The sequence below is a fragment of the Indicator indicator genome, chromosome 15 (genome assembly GCF_027791375.1).
Source record: "Indicator indicator isolate 239-I01 chromosome 15, UM_Iind_1.1, whole genome shotgun sequence".
NCBI lineage: Eukaryota > Metazoa > Chordata > Aves > Piciformes > Indicatoridae > Indicator > Indicator indicator.
The window spans coordinates 20,016,173-20,037,159 of NC_072024.1; the positions used below are offsets into that span (position 1 = coordinate 20,016,173).

Sequence of the window (20,987 nt, forward strand, 5' to 3'; positions counted from 1 at the left end):
AATCAAATATAGGTCACAGCATAAAGCAAGGACAACACAAGCTCTTGCATGATATTCTGATGATTCAAAGCTAATCTAAAAGGATTGCTTCTGAGGCCTTGTCAAGCCTAAGGAGTAAAAGATGCATGAAGTTTGAATGCATTAGCTAACAAATCCCAAGACATTTCAAAAGTCTAGTGCAAAGTGGTAGACTTCAAAGAAGTCGGTAGTTTGATTCAAGTTTAATATCTTCTCAATATGTATTTTGACTTTGAGTAGCATACTTCATTTATCAGCTTGACAATTCACTTGTCAGCTTGACCATTTCACAGGATCACAGGATGTTAGGGGTTGGAAGGGACCTCAGGAGATCAAGTCCAACCCCCCTGCCAGAGCAAGACCATAGAATCTAGCACAGGTTGCACAGGAATGCATCCAGATGGGTCTTGAAAGTCTCCACAGAAGGAGACTCCACAACCTCTCTGGGCAAGTCTGTTCCAGTGCTCTGTGACCCTCACGGTGAAGAAGTTCCTCCTCATGTTGAGGTGGAACCTCTTGTGCTATAGTTGATATGCATTATCCCTTGTCCTATCACTGGACTGAGAAGAGTCTGTCCCCTCCCTCTTGAGACCCAGCCCTCAGATATTTATAAACATTTATTAAATCCCTTCTCAGTCTTCTCCAGACTAAACAGCCCCAGGGCTCTCATCCTCTCCTCAGGAGCTCAACAAGTGGTAAGTGATGCTTTCCACTCCATGTAAAAACATTTATGCTGATGGTTTAGTTTACTTTCCATAGCTTTCAGGAAAAAAACAACAAAACTTTCAAAAGGTTGTGTTCATATCCTTGTCTCATTAGTCTTTCACCTGAAAATATTTTCTTTGAGCATGTCAAGAATGCTTTTTTTATGATACCAAGTAGTGTTGAATTGGTTGAGGGTGCTCAGTGTATAGTAATGACCTTGAATTGCCAGTTAAGTTTCCAATGTAGGATTTAAAGGAAAAGGAGGAACACAAGAGTTGTTTATCACAGAATAATCAGGTAGTTTTGTAATGTTCCTTGTTGAACTGAATGCAATTGCAAGGCATTTCAGTTGCAGGCTGACAGTGTGTTGCAGGTGAAACATAGGTTGTTTCCCTTCCATTTTTCTCTCATTTTCTCAGAGTTTCTACTAGAAAACTTGGGGCAGCAGACAATGTATGCTCCTGGAAAACAAACAATTAGTACTTGGGCTAGAAATTACACTAGGAAATTGCAGTTACTTCTGAAGTTTTTGTTGTCACTACTACTTAGTTCATCTGTTTTTCTTTTCCCATGACTTTTTAGCAGGCACATTTGTGCTGAATTTGAGAAGTGGTACACAGAGAAGCCTCTTTCTGTTCAAAGAAGAGCTGTGTGCCTTCCCTTCTCTCTGCATATAGATCTGAGGAACAGGAGCTAGTGTTCTGTTTGAAACCTTCAGATTTCCTTCAGCAAGTGCTCAGTGTTTCAAAGGTACCTTGGTTCTCTAAAACTGCAGCAAAATGTATAATAGAGAAACCTACTTAACTAAAAAGTTAAGAGCCTGGGTTAGCTGAGTAATACTGCTGGTTATATGTTCACGAAGTTAATCAGCTGTTCATGATATTGTGAATTTTTCCAGAACAAAACTTGGCAGGTACCTTAAAACCCGTGGCAGGGCTCCATGGAGGAGCTGGACACAAAGGAGGGAAAAAATTTAGTAATTACTCCCAGACAAACAATTCTCTCCGATTTTATTTTCAAGCACAGAAACTTAGTATCCTATCTAGGCATGTAGAATAACTTGCCAGGTTTGCTTTAGCCAGTGGTTTGGGTCTTGTTTTTCCCCTCTGGTTACCATTTGACCTCTTGTTGGTATGGCCTGCATCACAGGAGCCTGGTCAGATTTGCAGCTTTTATTTAAGGTGTGTATGCAGGGTGCGGGTGGTGGGAAGTAACTATGTTAAACTTGAAAGAGGTGAGATAAAGCTGAAGAAAATTAGTAACTTTATGCTTTCAAGAGCTCAGGCATCTGTATTGAAAGTCTCCTCTGCTTCACCTTTTTGATGACAGTCTCCACTAAGGGTGAATTAGCCATGTGACAAAAGATATCCTTCTGTTGTAAAGTGATTTGTTTAGGCTTGAGACACAGCTCAAGTACTCTTGTCAGTAACGGATAACAAGGAGGCTCTGGCTGGCATGGTGAGGCACAGGTCCTCCCTGGCTTCCCCAGGGCTGCATTGGGAGCAGTGGCATTTCCATTTCAGTGCTGTCTCTCCGCTCCTGCAAGCCCACAAGTCCTGTGGCTGTTTCACTGGAGTGAAGAACAGTTCAAGGTATGCATAAATTAACCTCTGATATCCCATTTTCCTTACTGCAGTCAAAACAACTTTTAAGCCTGTTACTGGAGACTTCACTGTGACATTTCTTGCTCTTGCAGTTGGTTCCTGTGGAAGGTTAGTTCAAGGTGAACTAACCTGCTGCAGAGACACTCTGCTCAGCATATCAAGAATCAAGAATCAAGAAGGTTGGAAGAGACATCAAGGATCATCGAGTCCAACCTGTCACCCTACACCTCATGCCTATCTAAACCATGGCACCAAGTGCCACGTCCAATCCCCTCTTGAACACCTCCAGGGATGGTGACTCCACCACCTCCCTGGGCAGCACATTCCAATGGCCAACCACTCTCTCTGTGAAGAACTTTCTCCTCACCTCCAGCCTAAACCTCCCCTGGCGCAGCTTGAGGCTGTTTTGCTCCTTGTTTGAGACATATTGCTCCTTGTTTGCAGTTAAGCTTTGTACTGAGTGTTGGCCCTTGCTCTTGGAAGCATTTTCATACATGCAGGCACGGTAGGTTTGTGTGCCTTCATAAAGCTCGCAGACCACCTGTTCTTATCAGTCTGCTAAATGTTAATCAGTGATACATAGTTTTTAACAGCTTACACCACAAATGTGTTTGCATTTGCTGTTAAATTCACAGCAGATAATAGTTTTCACACAGGCAGATAAGAACTGCTACATTTGACCCCAATACATATAACCATAAATAATAATTCTGCCTGCAATATAAACCCCTAATTCAGTGCTTAAAGTTACTGTTCTAAGAGCTCAGCACAGCTCAACCTTCTTAAGCAGCACACGCTTGTGGGATTAATACGAGTAGAGCCAAGTTGTGTCAGGTGTGGCATGCTATGTGATGAGAGATTCTGTATTTGCATCTTCACCTACTACAGCTTGCTTTATAAAAATGTGTTTTGAGGCCTAACATGACCACAAGACAGTTGCTTGTCTGTGGAAGTTTGCTTTGATTTGGGGCAGCACTAGACTTAGAGGCCCCCTCCATCCTCAACTGGTCGATGATTTTTATGAACTGTAGAAAATAAAAAGTGTTACCTGGGCAAATTTACTCAGTATTTAAGTCAGTGCAGCATCATGTACTTACCTCTGTACACAGCTCCAGCAGAAATAAATGCTGTGTGTTTGAATCCATCCAGTACCTCAGGTCCTCGAATTGCCTTGGCAGTGCAGAAAGAGCTCCTCCTGTGCTGTTCAGGGGGAGTAGATCATCCTCCTCCTTTTTGCAAACAGCTGCTCAAGTACTGGGTGAGCTAGTTGAGATGGTTGCTTTCTTCAGCTCTAGCCTAGCTTTGGTCTTACCTACTCCACTCCATGTGGTTAATTGGAAAAAGCCAGCTATACTTAGCTCAGCTTTCAGCCAAGGGGAAACTCTAGTTGCCATCCCTATGAGCAAAAATACTGCTGGATGGCTGCTGCTGCTTGAGGAATGTGATGATTGTCTAGAACATGACTAGGGGCTTCTGTTGTTGCTCAGTGCTTTACTAGTCAGTCCTGTGACTGTGCTTGATGCCAAAGTAAATTCCTTTTCTCATTTAATACAGAGGCACATTATCTGTAATGTGTGTGGAAAACGCAAACTGGCCTTGAAATAGAAGCTGCTATGCTGTGAATTCTTCAGGGAGTATCTGATAAGCATAGTCTGAGTTCTGTTATTTCTAGGTCATGAAGGTAGGAAACCATTTTTTTTCAGGGCGATGATGAGCTACTGCATACATGCTTGGATGTCTTTAATCTCAAGTGAATGTAAAGGAAAGAATGACTGCAGGTCAGTACAATCCAGCAATAACCTTTAGAAAACATGGTCAAGGTAATCAACAGATAATGAGTTATGGTAGTTGTCTGCCTTTTCTCTTCAGGAGAGCAGCCTCATTCTCCTTAGGAGCATGAACTACTTTTTCACTTACAGAAAATGCCTTCATTTCTAAAAGCTATGGTTTAATTTTCAAATACTGTGATGCTACTATCATTTCTACTGGCAAAAGTGTTAAGGGTCTGGGTTGGTTTGTGTGTAGCCTGGGCTATACCACTTTGAAGTCAAAACTGGGAATCTTCAGAGGGTAGCTGTCCATGTTAGGGTGTTGTCTGTCAGAGTGGGTGGATGGGAGGAGATGCAGTGCCAGGAGGGAGCAGTTAGAGCTGTTGTAGCATTTTTTCCCACAGATAACACTTCTGTTTATATGAACAGTCATACATTTTTCCCTTTTACCAAGCTGCCACACACACGCCCTTTAGATGAGGCCAGGCATTCTTTAACCAAGTTTTTGTAACTGAATTGCTTCACAAATTTGATTCCTTAACTGCTTTCATCCAAACTCTTAACACTTTGTTTGTTTACCCAGAGGAGGAGTTTAATGCATTTTATTCCTATAAACCAATTGTTTAGAGAAATTACGAGGTGACAACAGCATGGAGCAGTTGATAAGTGATGGCAGGTCACAGCATTATGACTATCATGTCGTTGTTAGGACAGCTGTAAGTCTGCCACTCACAGCAGGCTTACTGCCAGGTGCTGCCTCACCACTGCTCCTGCACATAGGACTATTTATAAGGAGTTATCTTAGTCTTTCAGTTTTGATTAAGGAATAGGCTTCTACCTGACATTCTCAAGCTCCCCTCTTTTATCCTGAGGGCTAGAAATGCTGTGGGTTCGGTTTTAAAAGTGGACAACTGAAACGTTTTGTCATGCTGACGCTTCTGTAGCGTGCTTTGTGCAGTGCCCTGGTTGCAGTCTGGGGCTGCTGCCATGCAAGTATCAATGGACTCAGAAGGCTGTGCTGTTACATGCCTGTGTGTCCTTCCTTGTTGCATTTAAGGAGGAAAATGGCTGAGCTCCAGCTGCTACAAGGCACTTGAAGCCTGTTACTAAGAGGAGCAGTTGGCAGCTTGTGTTTTACAGAAATAAACAGGACATGCCTGGTGCAGCTCAAAGAGGAGGAGGCTTAGCCCCTAGCTGTGTTGTGGGAGGAAGGAATGAAACTTTGTACCTAGGAGCTTTGGCCCCAGGGAGATGCTGGATTATTCTTGTATAGCTATTTCTGGGAAAGTTCTCTTCAAAAGCAAAAGCCAAGAGCTTGTTCAGCACACTGGAGTGGGGCTCTTCACCCAGGCACACCAGAGCAGGATACAACCTCTTTGGGTTATGACCAGCAAACTGGATGTTTCCCAGTTTTCCAGGGACTTTCCTTCCCACTGTAGTACTGTCTTTTCTGGTCCCTGGAGCTAGGCTTGTTCTGAGTCTGCTGGAAAAATGGAGGGGGGGGGGGGGGAAGTTCCATAGCTGTAGGCTCACTATAGTAGCACTCCCCTTGCCCTACTAGGGTTTAAGGTTCTGCTGACACCCATATGACAGCCACGGACATTAGAAGAGGTGCAGCCACAGTTCTTTCTCCAGTCTTCGGTGCAGTACCCTAGGAGTGAGATGCCTGCTCAGCTTCCCTGCAGTGCCTTTCCAGATACTACAACCAAACCCAATCATTCTGCACGCATTTTGATATCCTCTCCTACGAAGAGAGAACACTCTCCTCAACAGCACTATCTTACTCTTCTGAGGTAAGGTTTAAAAAAATTTCTGGTGTATTTTTTTGTTTGTTTTGGCATCTCAATAGTTGCACTTTCAGGAGACTAATGAAGTTGAGGAAAAAATGAGTGAACTCAGGAGGTCATTACAGGGCTTTGAATTTTTTGCTCAAAACTGAGCTGCCAATTAAGGAGTGATTTCTAAAAAGGTTTTTTAAATCACAGCAAAAAGGATTTTAAAAATCACAGGCAACTCTTTACTAACAACAACATGAAAATTTAGGAAGTCAAAAAGTGTTACAGCTACAGACAAAACAAATGTGTTCAAAAGGCTTTCATGTGAACCGTGATCCCCACCACCTCAGCATGTTCAACATCATAGATTCAGCTGCGGTCACAGTAAAATGGAGAACACAGAGTAAGGTTTCCATTCCATTCACAGCAGTCTCATAACGGATGGAATTCCCAAACAGAACCAGTCCTAGGCCATTGAGTGGTTTTGCACAGCAAAACAGGACATCACAGCATCATTCTTACATTGACATTTCCTTGCTTTCAGCTACGGTTAGATAGTGCTGAAAATAACCACAACAAAGGAATGTCTTAGTTGTGCTGCATTTGAGTGCAACCTTTAGATGATCCCCTAATAAAACAGATCTAAATATTGGATTTCCACTGGCAATGATTGTTATTTAGATGAGGAAGGACTGAGATCTTGGCTATGTGTTAGCTAGCTGGAGTCTATTCCATGGTCTTCTGCTTCTGGCTCAGTAGGATATAATTCATCCAAAATCAACTCTGCAACAATAACAAAATTACTTGTTATAGTATCATTATAGCTGGTATCTGTATTTCAAACATAGTGACTTGAGAAGGCTATTGCAACCATCTCCTTTTTCAAGGTCTTTAGCTAGGCATTAAAGGAGAGAATATGTCAGGCAGTCAAATCAAATAAATCTAGGTATTGGGAGAAAACCAGTAAAGAGCACTTCATTTTGCAGATACTTCAGACTATTTACTACATACAAAGTCTCATTTTTGTTAACTTACTTTCCAGAGTCACTAGGACAAAAGCACAGGGGCTTGTTTTAAAGGAAGAACCTGAATGCTGACTGCAGGTTTGCAAGCACATGCATGCACTGCTGTCCCCACTGTCACAAGCTGTCCCCATTCCCAAGCATAACCAGACAAAGTTCAAGAAAGCCTTGGGACACTAAACAATCAGAGCAGCACTGATGCTATTTAGCATCTCCAGGAAAGTCACTGTAACTAATAGTGGCATGCTTGCAAGACCTGCCTTAATGATGCAATAAACAATGAAGGATTTATCACTCTGGCTCTGCGTAAGACCAGATGCCTTGTCTGATATCCTGTAGCAAGCCATGCACTTACGTGAGAGCACAATCTTCCCATCAGCTCTACCAGGTGTATGTAAATAACACCAGGAATGAACAAAGAGATGGCATCCACGTATGAGAAGGAGAAGCAATTTCACAAGATTAGCTCTCTAGGAAAAAAGACACCAGAAGCATGCAAAGGGGAAGTCCTGATGGACATGGGTGACAGAAACTTTTGTGGTAATGAGGAAGACTGGGATGGATGACAAATAAGAGATGCTAAGGATGTAGGGGGAAGAAAAAAGAACCAAGTGCAGAGAGACATAATTCTAGTTAAGAGACTTGGAGCAATGATGTGCTTTGTTTTTAAATGAGGTGACCTATAATTAGTATTATTCTACTAAGGAAAGCTGAAATACAGGATTTCTTTTTTTTTAATCAGGTAACAGGAGCAGAGTTGTATGGTGAGAACAAGATAAAACTATTAAAGAATAGTAGTGATTCAGTATAATGGAGAGCGAGAAGCACTAGACTACGGCCTGCCTTCAGAGGGCAACACCCCTGGTACCTGTTAAATGAGAAAAGGGACAGAAGTGGGATTCATTGTCCTTTGACTCGTTTTACCTTCACAGGCACTCAGTTTGTGAGTCTTTTTGAGAATGGCTCTTATTCCTGGCATGGCTTGGTCATACTGATGGAGAACCTCCAAACAGTGTTCATGAAACAGTTTATCTTTCTGAGATAGGCTGTGTAAGAGTAAAGCAGCATCCCGTAAAAACTGAATTATTTGTTCCTTATGTGCACACAGGCTACTCTCAGATCTTCTAATCTTCATCCACTGTCTATGTAACATTACAATTAGTGCCTTAACCACCTGCAAGAGGAAAAAAAGTATCTCAGTACACAAATTCTAGGAGCAGAAAATGTATTTCATTATGACCTTTACTGACCAATCTCCTCAAGCTTTCAAATATCAGAATATTTTCTAGCAAGTAAAAACAAATTTCAGAGGTAGCATCTTTTAAAAGATGATATCCTTCTGTTTTGTTGTAGCTAAAAAAAAGAAAGTGGGGGACAAAAAGCCATTTAAAGCATTGATACCTTCAAATTGCCACTAGCCTGAACTTTGTGACATACCTCAAGATTACACTGGCAGTCTGAACCAGGTAGTAAAACTGCTGGTCTGGAACACTGCATGCACCTGCTCAGGAGCCTCACTGTCTGTTATAAAACACACAGATTGCATTATCAAACAATTAAGCTGCACATAAAGGGAGGCAGAAGTGGTATTTCACTACCAGTTTCAAACCACCTTGTTATTTTCTTAACAGTTGGATCCCCCCCAAAAAATCATTGAAGTTTTTTTCCTGTAAAACTTTACAGACAGAGTTTTCCCTGCACAGAAATATCATCAGCTTCCTGACAAAAAAGACTAACAAGGTGCATGGGGCTTTAATTCACTGCATGCAAATGTTTCCACTTAACAGAACAGTGTAGGGAAGGGGGATAATAAAAATGGTTCAGAGTTCTTTCAAATGAGAGTAGAAGTGGAGCAAACAACCTCAAACAAGTCACCACTGTCAATAAAAATGCATATGAAGTTCAAAAGCTTCTTCCTGTCTATAATCATGACTACTACACAGCAAGCCAGCACTGCCACTGAATGCAGTGAGTAGAATCTTAAGTCACTAGAAGCTGCCTTTTATATGTAACAATTCAGAACATACAGTTCAGAAGTAATTTCTACAACCCTCTCGCTGGAGGCGTTGAAAGACAGGTTGGACAAGGCCTTGAGCAACCTGGTCTAGTGGAAGGTGTCCCTGCCCATGGCAGGGAGTTTGGAACCAGATGATCTTTAAGGTCCCTTCTAGCCTAACCCCTTCTATGACTCTATGAAAAGCCAGAATGAATCATAGATATTGCTTCTTTTTACTCCTTCATTGATTTAGAAGCAAAATAAACATTAGGGTTGAGCACTTAGCACTATCTGGAATCTTTCTTGCTTTTTCAGTGACTTAACTCTGGCCATTCTGACTGTTGTTCTCTTTAATAGTTTCATGTCAAGCAGATTCTTAATGTAATGCCTTATTGCAGCCAATACTTGCAGTTTCTATTTCAGCTGGAGAGAGAACTTCCTCTCAGGCACTTTGTATAGTGCCCTGCTCCTCCCACTCCCCCAACTGGAAACAGCAGGAAAAAGCACAGGAGCAAACAGCTGCAGTTACCTCTTGTTCCAGCTGAAGCCAAAGCATTTCAGATGCTGATTTATCTGGTCTTGATGTAATGTACATGTACAGTGCAAGAAGGCGGCAGGTGTCTGAAATTGAGAGAGCTTTGGTCTTTTTCCAACTGATTGTTAACAGCAACAAAATAATTTTCTCTCACAAGAAAACATTTCAGAAAATCCAGAGTGCTGTCCTGGGACTCATGATCCAGACTCAGCTTCTTCCTTCAGACATCTTGGGCACATGCTGAAGAAACTCACATCCCTAAACTTTGTAGTAATACTGTCCTACATCCTTCTAAGGAACTGGGCAAAGACTATTTGGCAGGCAGAGTACTGGAAACTCTAAACTCAGTGTCATGAGTGCAGATAAATTACACTTCAGAACTCCTCAAATGCCCTTTTTTCCTCATCATCAATACAATCAACATTAATATGGGAAGTAGTTTTGAAAAGCCACACAAGCATCAACAGCACTTTATGTAGTCTGATGCCACAAGACAAAAATACTCTTTGAACACTGCACTAGAAGTCAGGTTTTCAGGTACCAGAACAGGCTTGTTGCCTTCTGGGGTTCTAACACCTTGGAGCAAGGCCTGTTTGCATTACGTAGTCATGCCAGTTAACATTCAGCTGATAACAGTCCTCTGCTTTAGGCAGTCTTTTACCTGAGTGAGAACACAGTTGACCAACCAAGGTGTGGTGTTGAGCAAGAATACACAACAGTCTGACAGTTGAAAGGACAGCAGGCAGAGGGGTCTCTGGAGAGAGACACTGCAGCAGCGTTTGGCTACTCAGTAAGTGCTGAAAACTTCAAAAGAAAGCTCAATTAGAAATGGGGAAAACAGTGACAAGTTGAAAATACACTATTTGCTCTACACAGCATTGTAATTTGTGCCTTTTTAGCCATTCAAAGCATACCTGTTCTCAACTTCTGTGTCATAAAGTACACTGAAAAACATAGTTACATTTGGCAGCTTGCAGTTCATAGTGTGGTTGTGTGTATTAGACCATGAGCAGATGAAATGCCTCACTTTCAAGAGACGTTTTACCTGCCAGCACAAGACCCTGTGCCTTCATTCCTTAAGCATCTCCCAGCAATCACAAAAATCCCCAAAAGGAGTGTTAAGAAATTCTGATCAACTTCATGTGGCCATGAGAAATGTTCTCACTTTCATGTGACAACTATGCAATGAGGCAACAGCATCTGCTTCATGTAACCATCACAAGCAAATCTAGTTATGCTGTAGGGTGATGCTCACATTCATTAGCAGCAAAAGCAATAGAAAGATCCACAACTGCTTCTCAAAGGTGATCTGAGAAATGTGAGATTCTCCTGTACATGTCAGAACTGGTACTGCCATCCTTACGAGTTAGTTTCAATGGAGAATGAAAACTGCTAAACAACAGAGTCAAAGAATCCTAAAGCTAATACAGACTTACTTTATTAGCAAGTCCATTGTTGAATTCTCAGCTAATTTCACCAAAACCTTTAGGCTGTGGTTCAGTATACTGTCAGTCTGGGCCCCTCTTGCAGCAGAAAAAGCTAGAACCTGAAGCAGCTTTTTAAACAAAGAATGCTGAGTTCCATCCTTACTGGGAGCATCCTGTGGAGCTACAGGCAGCCCTCCATGTGTCCTGTTATCTTCTTTATTATTAGACTGATTATCACATAACACCTTTGTGTCCATCTTGGAAACCTGTTCATCTCCAGCAGCAGAACCTTCTTCCACTTCAGCAGATAGCAAAGTGTGGACAACATCCCAGCTATAAAATACCAAATAATAAAGAACATCCAAGGATATAAGTGTAGTTTCTTCAAGAGACAACCTGAAGTCCTCCTTACTTGACACGGTATTTGTGTTGGTTCTGGAAGAAACAGCTGAATGGTCTCCACAAGAACCGTTTACTGACTTGTCCACCAACTGTACTGCTTGACAGTAGGCACCAATGTGGTGTTCTACCAAGGGCAAGAGGTGCACGGCCCCTCGGATCTTGCAGCAGGTGAGGTGCAGGATGTCTCTTGGGCTTCCTGTTGGGCTTCCTTCAGATAATCCTTCGTCCAGAGCAATCAAGTTCAATCCTGTTATTGCAAGTTTTTGAGCTTCTTGCAGGGATACAGGAGGAGCAATTTCTTCTGGAGTTGTCCTGCTGCTGGGTGGTTGTGTGGACTTCCTATCCAAATAAAATTAAGGGAAATACTTCAGAAGGCAGAGAACGTAAATGTGACTTAACCATATTCTGAACCAAATAGGAATGCTACAGTAGTAAGAGATGTCTGTTCCCAAAATAAAATGTAAATTGGGAAAAAAAGAATGGAATCCTACTTAGAATCATAGAATCAACCAGGTTGGAAGAGACCTCCAAGATCATCCAGTCCAACCTATCACCCAGCCCTAAGCAATCAACCAGACCATGGCACCAAGTGCCTCATCCAGTTTCCTCTTCAACGTCTCCAGCGATGGTGACTCCACCACCTCCCTGGGCAGCCCATTCCAATGGGCAATCACCCTCTCTGTGAAGAACTTCCTCCTCATATCCAGCCTACACCTGCCCTGGCACAACTTGAGACTGTGTCCTCTTGTTCTGCTACTTCTTGATACCTGTATGGAAAAGAAACTTCAAAGCATAGGTCTTGTGAAGGAAGTCAGAGCTTACCATTGAGTAATTCAGCAACTCACTATAGTGAGATTTTAAACACTGGCTTTGTAATTTAATGCTTTTGATAACATCAGGGGAAGACCAAAAGACAGGTTAATTGGTAGCTTCTGGGAAGAATGAGTATCTGTACATTAGTGATCTGTCAGGTGTAGGAGCCTTTAAAAGAGTACAACAACAGTAAAAACTTACTTTCTTGGCTGGAGAGAGAGAGATTCAGTTATTAATTTTTATTGAAATGTTAATTGTATTTTTTGTTTTAAAATGTATTAAAATAATCTAATTTATCTCTTAGTGTAGTCCTACTCTTTAGTATCTATGATAATCAAAGATTAATACAGAAAGGTGCAGAATGATGTTCCAAATTGTGCATTAAATGGCCTAAGGAGAAGAGCCTTTAACACATGGATTGAGCCATCCTACATGAACAGACACCTCTGAGTACAGAGAATGCCACTGCACTAAGAACACCTCAGATACAGTGAACAAAATAAAACTTACCTTTCCAAATAGTTAGGCTGCAGTACTGCTCCAGGTAGGGGCTCAGAGCTGCTGCTAAGAAGGTGGCAGAGTCCTAATGATGACCCAGGGACAATGGGCAGCTTCATCAGTGCATTGAGTAAAATAGAACCTGAAAGGACACAGAACTGTCTTTGAATTGTTTTACCATCAACAACAAATTAATACTTGGAAATATTTGCCTTGTTTATAATGCTCTCAACTTCAAAATAATTGTTTCATTACAAATAGAATCATAGAATCATGGAATGGTCTGAGTTGGAAGGGACCTTCAAAGGTCATCTAGTCCCACCCCCTCTGCAGTGAGCAGGGGCCTCCTCAACTAGATCAGGCCGCCCAGAGCCCTCTGTTGAGCCTCACTTTAGATATCTCCAGAAGAATGATTTTCAGAAAAAAAAAATTATGATTTAAATATTCATCCAAATGCATTTAGAGATATTTTAATTACAGCCCTCTCTTAGCAACAAGCACTCTGGCCAAATACATCCCAACTATCCAGATGATTTTCTAGTGCAGACATGGAAATTCCATCATGCATGACTCTGTTCTGGACTGGAAATAAAATAATACCCTGAAAACTCCAGCACAGAGCCACACAAATGATTAAGGGAGTGGAACATCTTCCTTATGAGAGACTGAGGGAGTTGGGCCTCTTTCGTTGGGGAGAAGACTGAGGGGTGACTGCTTTCATGTTTATGGAAAGGGTGAGTGCTAAGAGGATGGAGCCAGGCTCTTCTTGGTGATGCCCAATGACAGCACAAGGGGCAATGGGTGGAAATTGAGGCACAAAAGTTCTATGAAAACATGAGGAAAACTTTTTTCACTGTGAGGATGACAGAGCACTGGAACAGGCTGCCCAGGGGGCCTGTGGAGTCTCCCTCTCTGGAGATATTCAATACCTGCCTGGATGTGTTCCTGTGTGATCTGCTCTAGGTGATCCTGCTCTGGCAGGGGGTTGGACTGGATGAGCTTTCAACGTCCCTTCCAGTCCCTGACATTCTGTGATGCTGTGACTTCCTGGTGTTGACTGTTGCAAATGTTGCTTTATGGTTTCTACCTTTACTTTAAAAAGTATGTTTTTCTTGGGTTTATATCAATTTACAATAAAAAGCTTCATATATTAACACTGAAAGAGCCAGCCTTGTAATAAGCAGCCTCCTGAGGCATATCCTTCCATAAAACAAAACCCAGGCAATCCTTTTTTATTAAACAGAATAACAACCTAAGCCTGTTGTTAGGATACAGAAACGTTTTACTGCAGAATCACAGTATTTAAAGCAAAAAGCAAGCAGCTTCACACCATTCTCCTGCACAGTGGCACTGTACCTAGCAGACTCCTCAACCTGACACTGCTCAGCAAAGGCAGTGCCTCAGAAATGCTCTTCCTCCCTGTAGCAACAAGAGAGTTACCTTGTGTGTTTCGTTTAGGCAGAGACTTGTAGGAACCGTTTTTTGCCATTGCTTCGTGCTTCACAGATAAAACTTCAGGGTGGGTTATCTTACTGTCTGAAACAAACAGGAATGATGAGTCCAAGTCAGAACTACACTGCTTGTGTGACTGTTCCTGTCCCTCACACACATTCAGTTAGCCATAGCTGTTAAGCAGCCTGTAAACAGTCAGTAAAAGACATGTCTTGTGTGAAAAAGCAAATAGAAATCTCCCCAAAACAAATTAAAAAATGCATCAAATTTCACCTTTACTGTCAGATGTTCCACTGTTCAGTGCTACTGGTCTCAGCTGTTTTTAGAGAAAACTAATACCTGAAGCTGAACTCCCACTACTAGCAGAGATTTACATGACTACGCTAGTTAAAAATAAACACAAAAAACTTAACAAATAAAAACCTGAGCATTTAATAATCTTTCAGTCATCTCTTTATGTCATAGTTGCCAGCCAAACTGAAGTCAGAAGTTTTGCAGGGTTCAGAGGACAAATAATCAAGTGTGGTTTTCAAACAAATAGGCATATTGAGTGTTGTTACCACAATTAATAGTCAGGAAACTGAAAAAAAAAATAGCAATACTAATGCTTTAAGGCCAGTGTGGTTTTCTGTTGGATGGAGTTCATACTGCCCATACAGGTTCAGACTGAATACTGGAACTGACCATAGTAACATCTCAGTTTTTTTCAGGACTCTTCCTGTAATGGATTTCTTTCATTTGAGTTCCTCTTTGAAATGTTGCAGTCAGCTGCTATGGAAACCCCCCCCACACTTTTTGTTTCATACTACAGCACTCTTCAAATCCTTGCTTGTATTCATTTCATAAGGTTAGCTCAAGGAATTTCAAGACTACAGTTTTGTGACAACTGTTGCCCTACCCAAAAAAGAGGAAACAAGTACACTGTGTCAGTTGCTTCTTTACATATGACTAAATCTGTACCCCTTAAAATAACATTCCCCCAAAAGGTCAACTGTAAAGCCAAACCCACACAATTACAAAGACTGCATTAGCTGACTGGCAGACCAGTTCAAGGAACAGGCAAATTACTTCCTGTTCTTTATTCAATGAGAAAGGCAATTAAAATTTTGGATATTTTAGATCATGACATAATAATGAAAGTTCTTCATGATGGCAAACTGCCACTTCACCACTGACATCTTGGCATCTGGGATATGTGCACTACCAAGGTGTGAGGTAAAATGGTCTTGATGCAAATTTCAGTCCATATTTAATGCCAGTTGATGTAAAATGGGAAGAAGTGCAAGCAGAACAAAAATAAGCCAAATGGTTGTTTTTCTCAACAGTGAGCTCACTGAAACTGTTTGGTCACAGTACAGAAAAATCCCTAAGGCCTTCAGAATGCTCATATGCAGCTAAAAACGTTGCAAGCTGTACAGGGGTTTACCTTCTTTGATCGAAGTAGTTGGGGCAATCACATTTCCTGAAGAACATGATGGTCTAGTGGACATTTCAGAATTGAAGGATTCCTTTGTAGGAAAATATTTTTTCCCAAGCTGTGGAGAAGATCCTTCTGATTTCACTTGTATTGCAGAATTCTTTTTAGGGCTGAAATGAAAATCACTTAGATTAATCAGTACTTCTTCTGTCATTATTTTATTAAATAATAAACAAGGATCTATTTACATTGATATTTTAAAGGCACTTCACTCTGCATTTCTGTCACGCATACACGGAAGGCTTTTTCTGAGTAAACTCCAAAGAGATCAACCAACAGGCTCTTTTGATTGTATTTTTTTTAAAAGACAGTGGAGCTCTTTCAATAGAGCACACCTACTGGGGAAAAGGGAACACAGATCCATTTCCCAAAGCTCCTACCTTCGTGATAAAACCGTCTGAGTAACCTGTTTGTTTCTTTCACAGTTCTGAAGTCGTGCTCTTATCTCATTCATTTCTGCATCTTTGAACTGCAACTCTGACTGCAATGACAGCAACTGCAAGAGGCATGAAAGAGTTTTACTGTTGCTGAATAATTTAGAGGTGTAATAACTGCAGAGCAATTAGAATTACCAAGATTTCAAGATTACCACTGACCTACTGTGAAGTCTGAGTGAGATCTCTGTTTTTAGGTTTGCCAGCCCAGTTAATGCTATCTTAGAACCAAGTGTCAAAATTTCAGGCAAGAAGCATATGGGCTCTTAAGAAGTACCAAGTGCCATGTGGAGCGGAGCATGACTACAGCGAGGCCATAAACAGGACAAAAGCAGCCACTGTCCTCAGGGCTTTCAAGGATGACTGCAGCAGGAATAGCAATCTGGTCAGAGTCACAAAGCATATTCTGTCCCTTTTTTCCCCCTTTTACTATGCATTCCAATCTTAATGTTCTTGCTAAAAAAAGCAAAAAGCAAATGAAAACCTCTACTACTTGTTTTACTCTTTTCTTTTGGCAGAAGAAAACCCTCAGCAAGTTCTCACAAATGCTTCCTTCTAGATATGAAAATAAAAGCATAAAAGTGGAAAAGTGGCAATTTCACACAAATGTTCTTCCTTTGACTGGATGATCTTTGACATTAAGTCATACGATTAGGTCCTGCACTTGATATGCAGGGAATGGACACACAGACAAACCTTTTTGGAGAACTCTTTTTCTTTTTCACTTAAGGTCTGGGATTTTTGCTGTTCCAAGAGCACATATGATCTTTTCTGTTCCTCCATAGCATACTCCATCTGCTGCATTGAGTCACGCAAAATTTTAATTTCTCCATTTTTAGTAAGGATTTCATCCTGCATTTCTTTCAGCTGCAAAGAGATGAATTCCATTAAAGGATGTATGTGATCAAAAGTATGCATTTATGTTGTTACATGGCTGAAAAATAGGTATATTTATTCTTTCTAGGGAGAAAAATGTTCCTGTAGCCCAGTTCTGAAGTTCTGCAATGCTGCTTTTCATCTTCTCTCACTAAATCAGGCTCAGCTACTGTTTTCTCTCACAGAATGATAATATGTTTTCATATAATATCCTAGTATCTGTCAGAGACCATTCTTCTCTTTCCTCTTCTCTGTGATTATGTTCTTATTTTGAAAAAAGACAGTTGCACATCAATAATTTGTTCATTGGATCATAGCAATGATAATTATATTTCATCTAGCATGGCAGTCAGCAAGCACACTGTCCTAAGACAAGCTACCACCTCCAGGCAGTATCTTCACGACATCTCTAACACTTTTTGAACAGCCATCACCCTTTGGAGAGATAATAAATGAATTGTTCAGAAAAACACTGAGAAGAAGCAGATAGACACCTCTATTCTGCTGCATAAAATGTTGGTCTACCCCCATGCTGAACATGGTGCCCAGGCAGGAGCTTTCCCTGTAAAAAAGAATATAACAGCGCTAGGAAAGATTCAGAGAACAGAAGTAAGGGTGGTGAGAGAAAGGTAAATAGAGGAGGACCCTCCATCTGGGAGAAAGCACAACTGTGAGGAAACAAAGGTCTGTTGGAGGCACGAGTGCTGCAAGGATCATCCAGTTCCAACCTCCACTAGAACAGGTTGCCCAGAGCCACACACACCCTGCCCTTAAAAACCTCCAGGGATGAGGCTTCTACCACCTCCCTGGGCAACTTGTTCCAGTGTCTCACCACCCTCATGGTGAATAACTTCTTCCTAACACCTAATCTAAATCTCCCCTCTTCTAGCTTGGATCCATTCCCCCTAGTCCTGTCATTACTCAACACCCTAAAAAGTCCCTCCCCAGCTTTCTTGTAGGCCCCCTTCAGATATTGGAACCCCACAATAAGGTCTCCTCAGAGCCTTCTCCAAACTGAACAACCCCAACTCTCTCAGTCTGTTCTCACAGGAGAGGTGCCCCAGCCCTCTGATCATCCTCATGGCCATTCTCTGGACACATTCCAGCATGACCAGATCTTTCTTGCAATAGAAGTTCCATGGCACAATGTGTTAAGCTGCACACCTCTATCACTAAAAGGTGTCCAAACTCAAATCCAAAAGTGTTCAAAAAATACACTACAGAATATTAAACACACACATAATGTTTCTGTATCAGGCTGACAGACTGTCCAGGTAAACCATCATCATAAACTTGCTCTGCTCTTTTGTTCTTCCTACACTATGTGCCAAAAAAGGATAGCACTGGCTTTTGTATCTTTTCCAGAGGGGTTTCTTCCCCACAGTATCTTTCCATAAGGAATCATCAGAAAGTAAAGCAAGAGAAAAAACATTAGAATTCACTTTACTTTCTGCAATCTTTTATGCTGTACAAACCAACTCTTCCTGACTAGCTGACAACATGAGAATAATCAGTTTGACAGAAAACAAGCACAACTGACAAAATAGCATTTGTTAAGCTGAAATGACTGAGAACTAAAACATTGCTATCACTCTTAATATTATGAGAGCTGTTTCTAGTATGATGCTTTTTTAGACCCATGGATTTCAACAATTACTAATCGACTTGGTTAGAATAAAATACCTGAAACCAAACTTATCCTATCTTTTAGTTTGCCCCACCAAAAAAGAAATTATATTGGAGGGAAGCTCTTGCTAACCTTCTGTTTAATTTCTTCATGCTGTGTTTGCAGTACTTCAAACTGGAAGGCTTCTCTCATCAGATTATCCTCCTGTGCTGCAGAGAAAAGCCAAGATCTGTATGAAGCATGAACATCAATTATGACTTAACATCAACATTTTATTATTTGTTAGTACATAAGTCTGGATACCTGAATGTTTAACCTATCTCTAGAAACAGGTAAAGTGCATCTAATTACCACAGTCACTTTTTTTAGAGCATGTGCATCAATCCTTAAAGAAACATTCCCCCACCAATGTTTCTAACATCTTAAACCAGTAAGGTGACCCATTGTAAGGCAAGCATTTCCATTTCCTCCAGCATCATTTTAGTTAACACACGAGGGGTGAAGGAGAACTTTTTGACCTGGACAAATTACGGATGGGAAAGATTAAGATGATTTAAGCCCTCTGGACTTTTTTAGACCCATGGATTTCAACAATTACTAATCAACTTGGTTAGAATAAAATACCTGAAACCAAGTCAATTTGAAAATCAGCTGTTAATATGAGACACAGTATGCATTTACTAGTGAAAGTTAATAGGGGGAAAAAAGCCTCTGGCAGCCATTGTACACAATACTATAAAGCATACTTAAAGCACGTGAAAGGCTTATGAAACTTGTTTGTTGTGTTGAACACATGTCACAGGCATGTCAGTGTTACAGGTTAAGCGTTCTAAATACTACTAGTTCAACGCTGTGTGACTGCTCGGGACCTTTAAACCTTTAAACACCTGGCGTGCCACCGGGAAGTTCCGATGGCCTGACACGGTAAACGGAAGCAATTCCTTAACGGACAACGAACGTTTTCCCAAGTAGTTTAGTATTGCAGGGCGGCCTCATGAACCCACATGACACCAACACCCACAAGGCCTGTGACCAGAGACCGCATTGGCCGCGAAAAACACACCCCCGCGGTGCCCCCTGGCACACTGACCTTTCGGGCTCCTCCCCGCAGCTGGGACGCAGCCCCGAGCCAGGCCCTGCTGCTTAGCGCTGCTTGCTCCGGAGCCGCCCCACGCCTGTTTCGGAAGGCCCGGACAGGGCGCAGGGGAGCCGGCAGCTTCCTGCGACAGCGCCTGCGAAGCCAAGATATCATCGATCTCCTCCAGGTCGTCCGCTGTAAAGTCGTCGTTGTCACCGAAGGGGTCTCCCGGTGCATCGTCACGCCCAGCCGCCCCCGAGCTCTTAGGGCGCTTCTGGGGCGGGAAGCCGTTCTCCAGGGCTTCCCCGCGGCCCGCCGCTGCCGGAGGGGCGACCCCGGCCCAGCCTGTCCCGCACAGCGCCGAGCCACTCCGCTTCCGCGGCCCGAGCGGGGGCTGCGCCGCCATGGCGGGGCGCACTGGTGGCCTCTCCAGGAGGACACACCAGAACCACTGACAGCCCCACCGGCGGACCCCAGCCGGACCCCTCCGCCTCGGCCAGGCGCCTCCACGGCCCTCCCACGCGCTGCTCCGCGCGCGCCGCTCCACCCACCAATCACCGGCGGCAAGGCAACTCTTCAGACCAATGGGAGAGCCTTCGGCCCTACGGCTGCCTCCGAGGATCAGGGCCAGCGCAGGCGCGCTGCAGCTGGCCGTAAGCGCTCCCGCTCTCCAATCATTAAGACGTTTTTTGGAAGTTCCCTAATTAGCATGCTCGGTTTTACCTTAGAAGTGTGGGGTTTTAGCATTATAATGCTACCCAAGGTTATTTCTTAGGATACTTTTTTGCTTGTCTTTGGTCCAGAAATTAGATATTTTGTTACGCCTAAATTGGCAACAGCAAAAGAACAGATAAGGCACATTGTTTTGTTTCACATCCCCTTCAAGGTTAGGTACTCTCTGATGCCTTAACCATGTTTACTGAAACTTGATAAATTTCTAGCTTTGTTCTTTTGACATCAAAATGAGTCCACCTCTGCTACTTTCATCTGTCTTGGAGACTGGTGGGCAGCGCTCTTACCTCTTGGGCATGGGCTCATGGGGAAACCATAGAGATATTTGGACAAAGATGGATGTTAGCTGTTGTGCTAGCAGGCCATTTGTGATCCTGATCCTTTGTGAGGGCATTCTGTGCTAGCTGCAGAGGAATGTCAGACTACAAATACACAATGGTGGGTTTGCTTGTTCCCCATGAGAATATCCTCAACAAACTTAATACTTGTAAAGACCAGAATGTACTCTCCTTGATTTTCTGCTGCAGGGGTGTTATACCCTCAAAGTTTGTCCTTTTTTCATGAATTATATTAGTTATCTAATAGAAGACCAGTCCTAATCTAATATCTGAGTCTACAGAACAGCCTGTTACCAAAAAAAAAAAGAAAAATGAAAAGGCATTTTGCTCTGGAATATTTGAATATTTGCATCCTTAGCACTGTCTAACAGGTAGTAATCAGAGTTAGTTTCACTTAGTCTTCTAAATC

The 20,987-nt window shown here is 42.2% G+C and overlaps 1 protein-coding gene across 1 annotated transcript; it reads right to left on the reverse strand.

Moving 5' to 3' along the window:
• Positions 1–6,288: 6,288 nt before the first annotated feature.
• ATRIP (ATR interacting protein) lies at positions 6,289–19,914 on the reverse strand. The gene is made up of 13 exons (XM_054387242.1): positions 19,604–19,914; positions 18,563–18,659; positions 16,624–16,794; positions 15,874–15,989; positions 15,443–15,603; positions 14,005–14,100; positions 12,577–12,706; positions 10,861–11,592; positions 10,086–10,228; positions 9,419–9,510; positions 8,331–8,414; positions 7,818–8,067; positions 6,289–6,654 (listed from the first exon to the last, which is right to left on the reverse strand). Exons 1-13 carry the CDS (start codon positions 19,912–19,914, stop codon positions 6,587–6,589), a joined length of 2,451 nt encoding a protein of 816 aa, XP_054243217.1. The 3' UTR covers positions 6,289–6,586.
• Between the last annotated feature and the right edge of the window lie 1,073 nt (positions 19,915–20,987).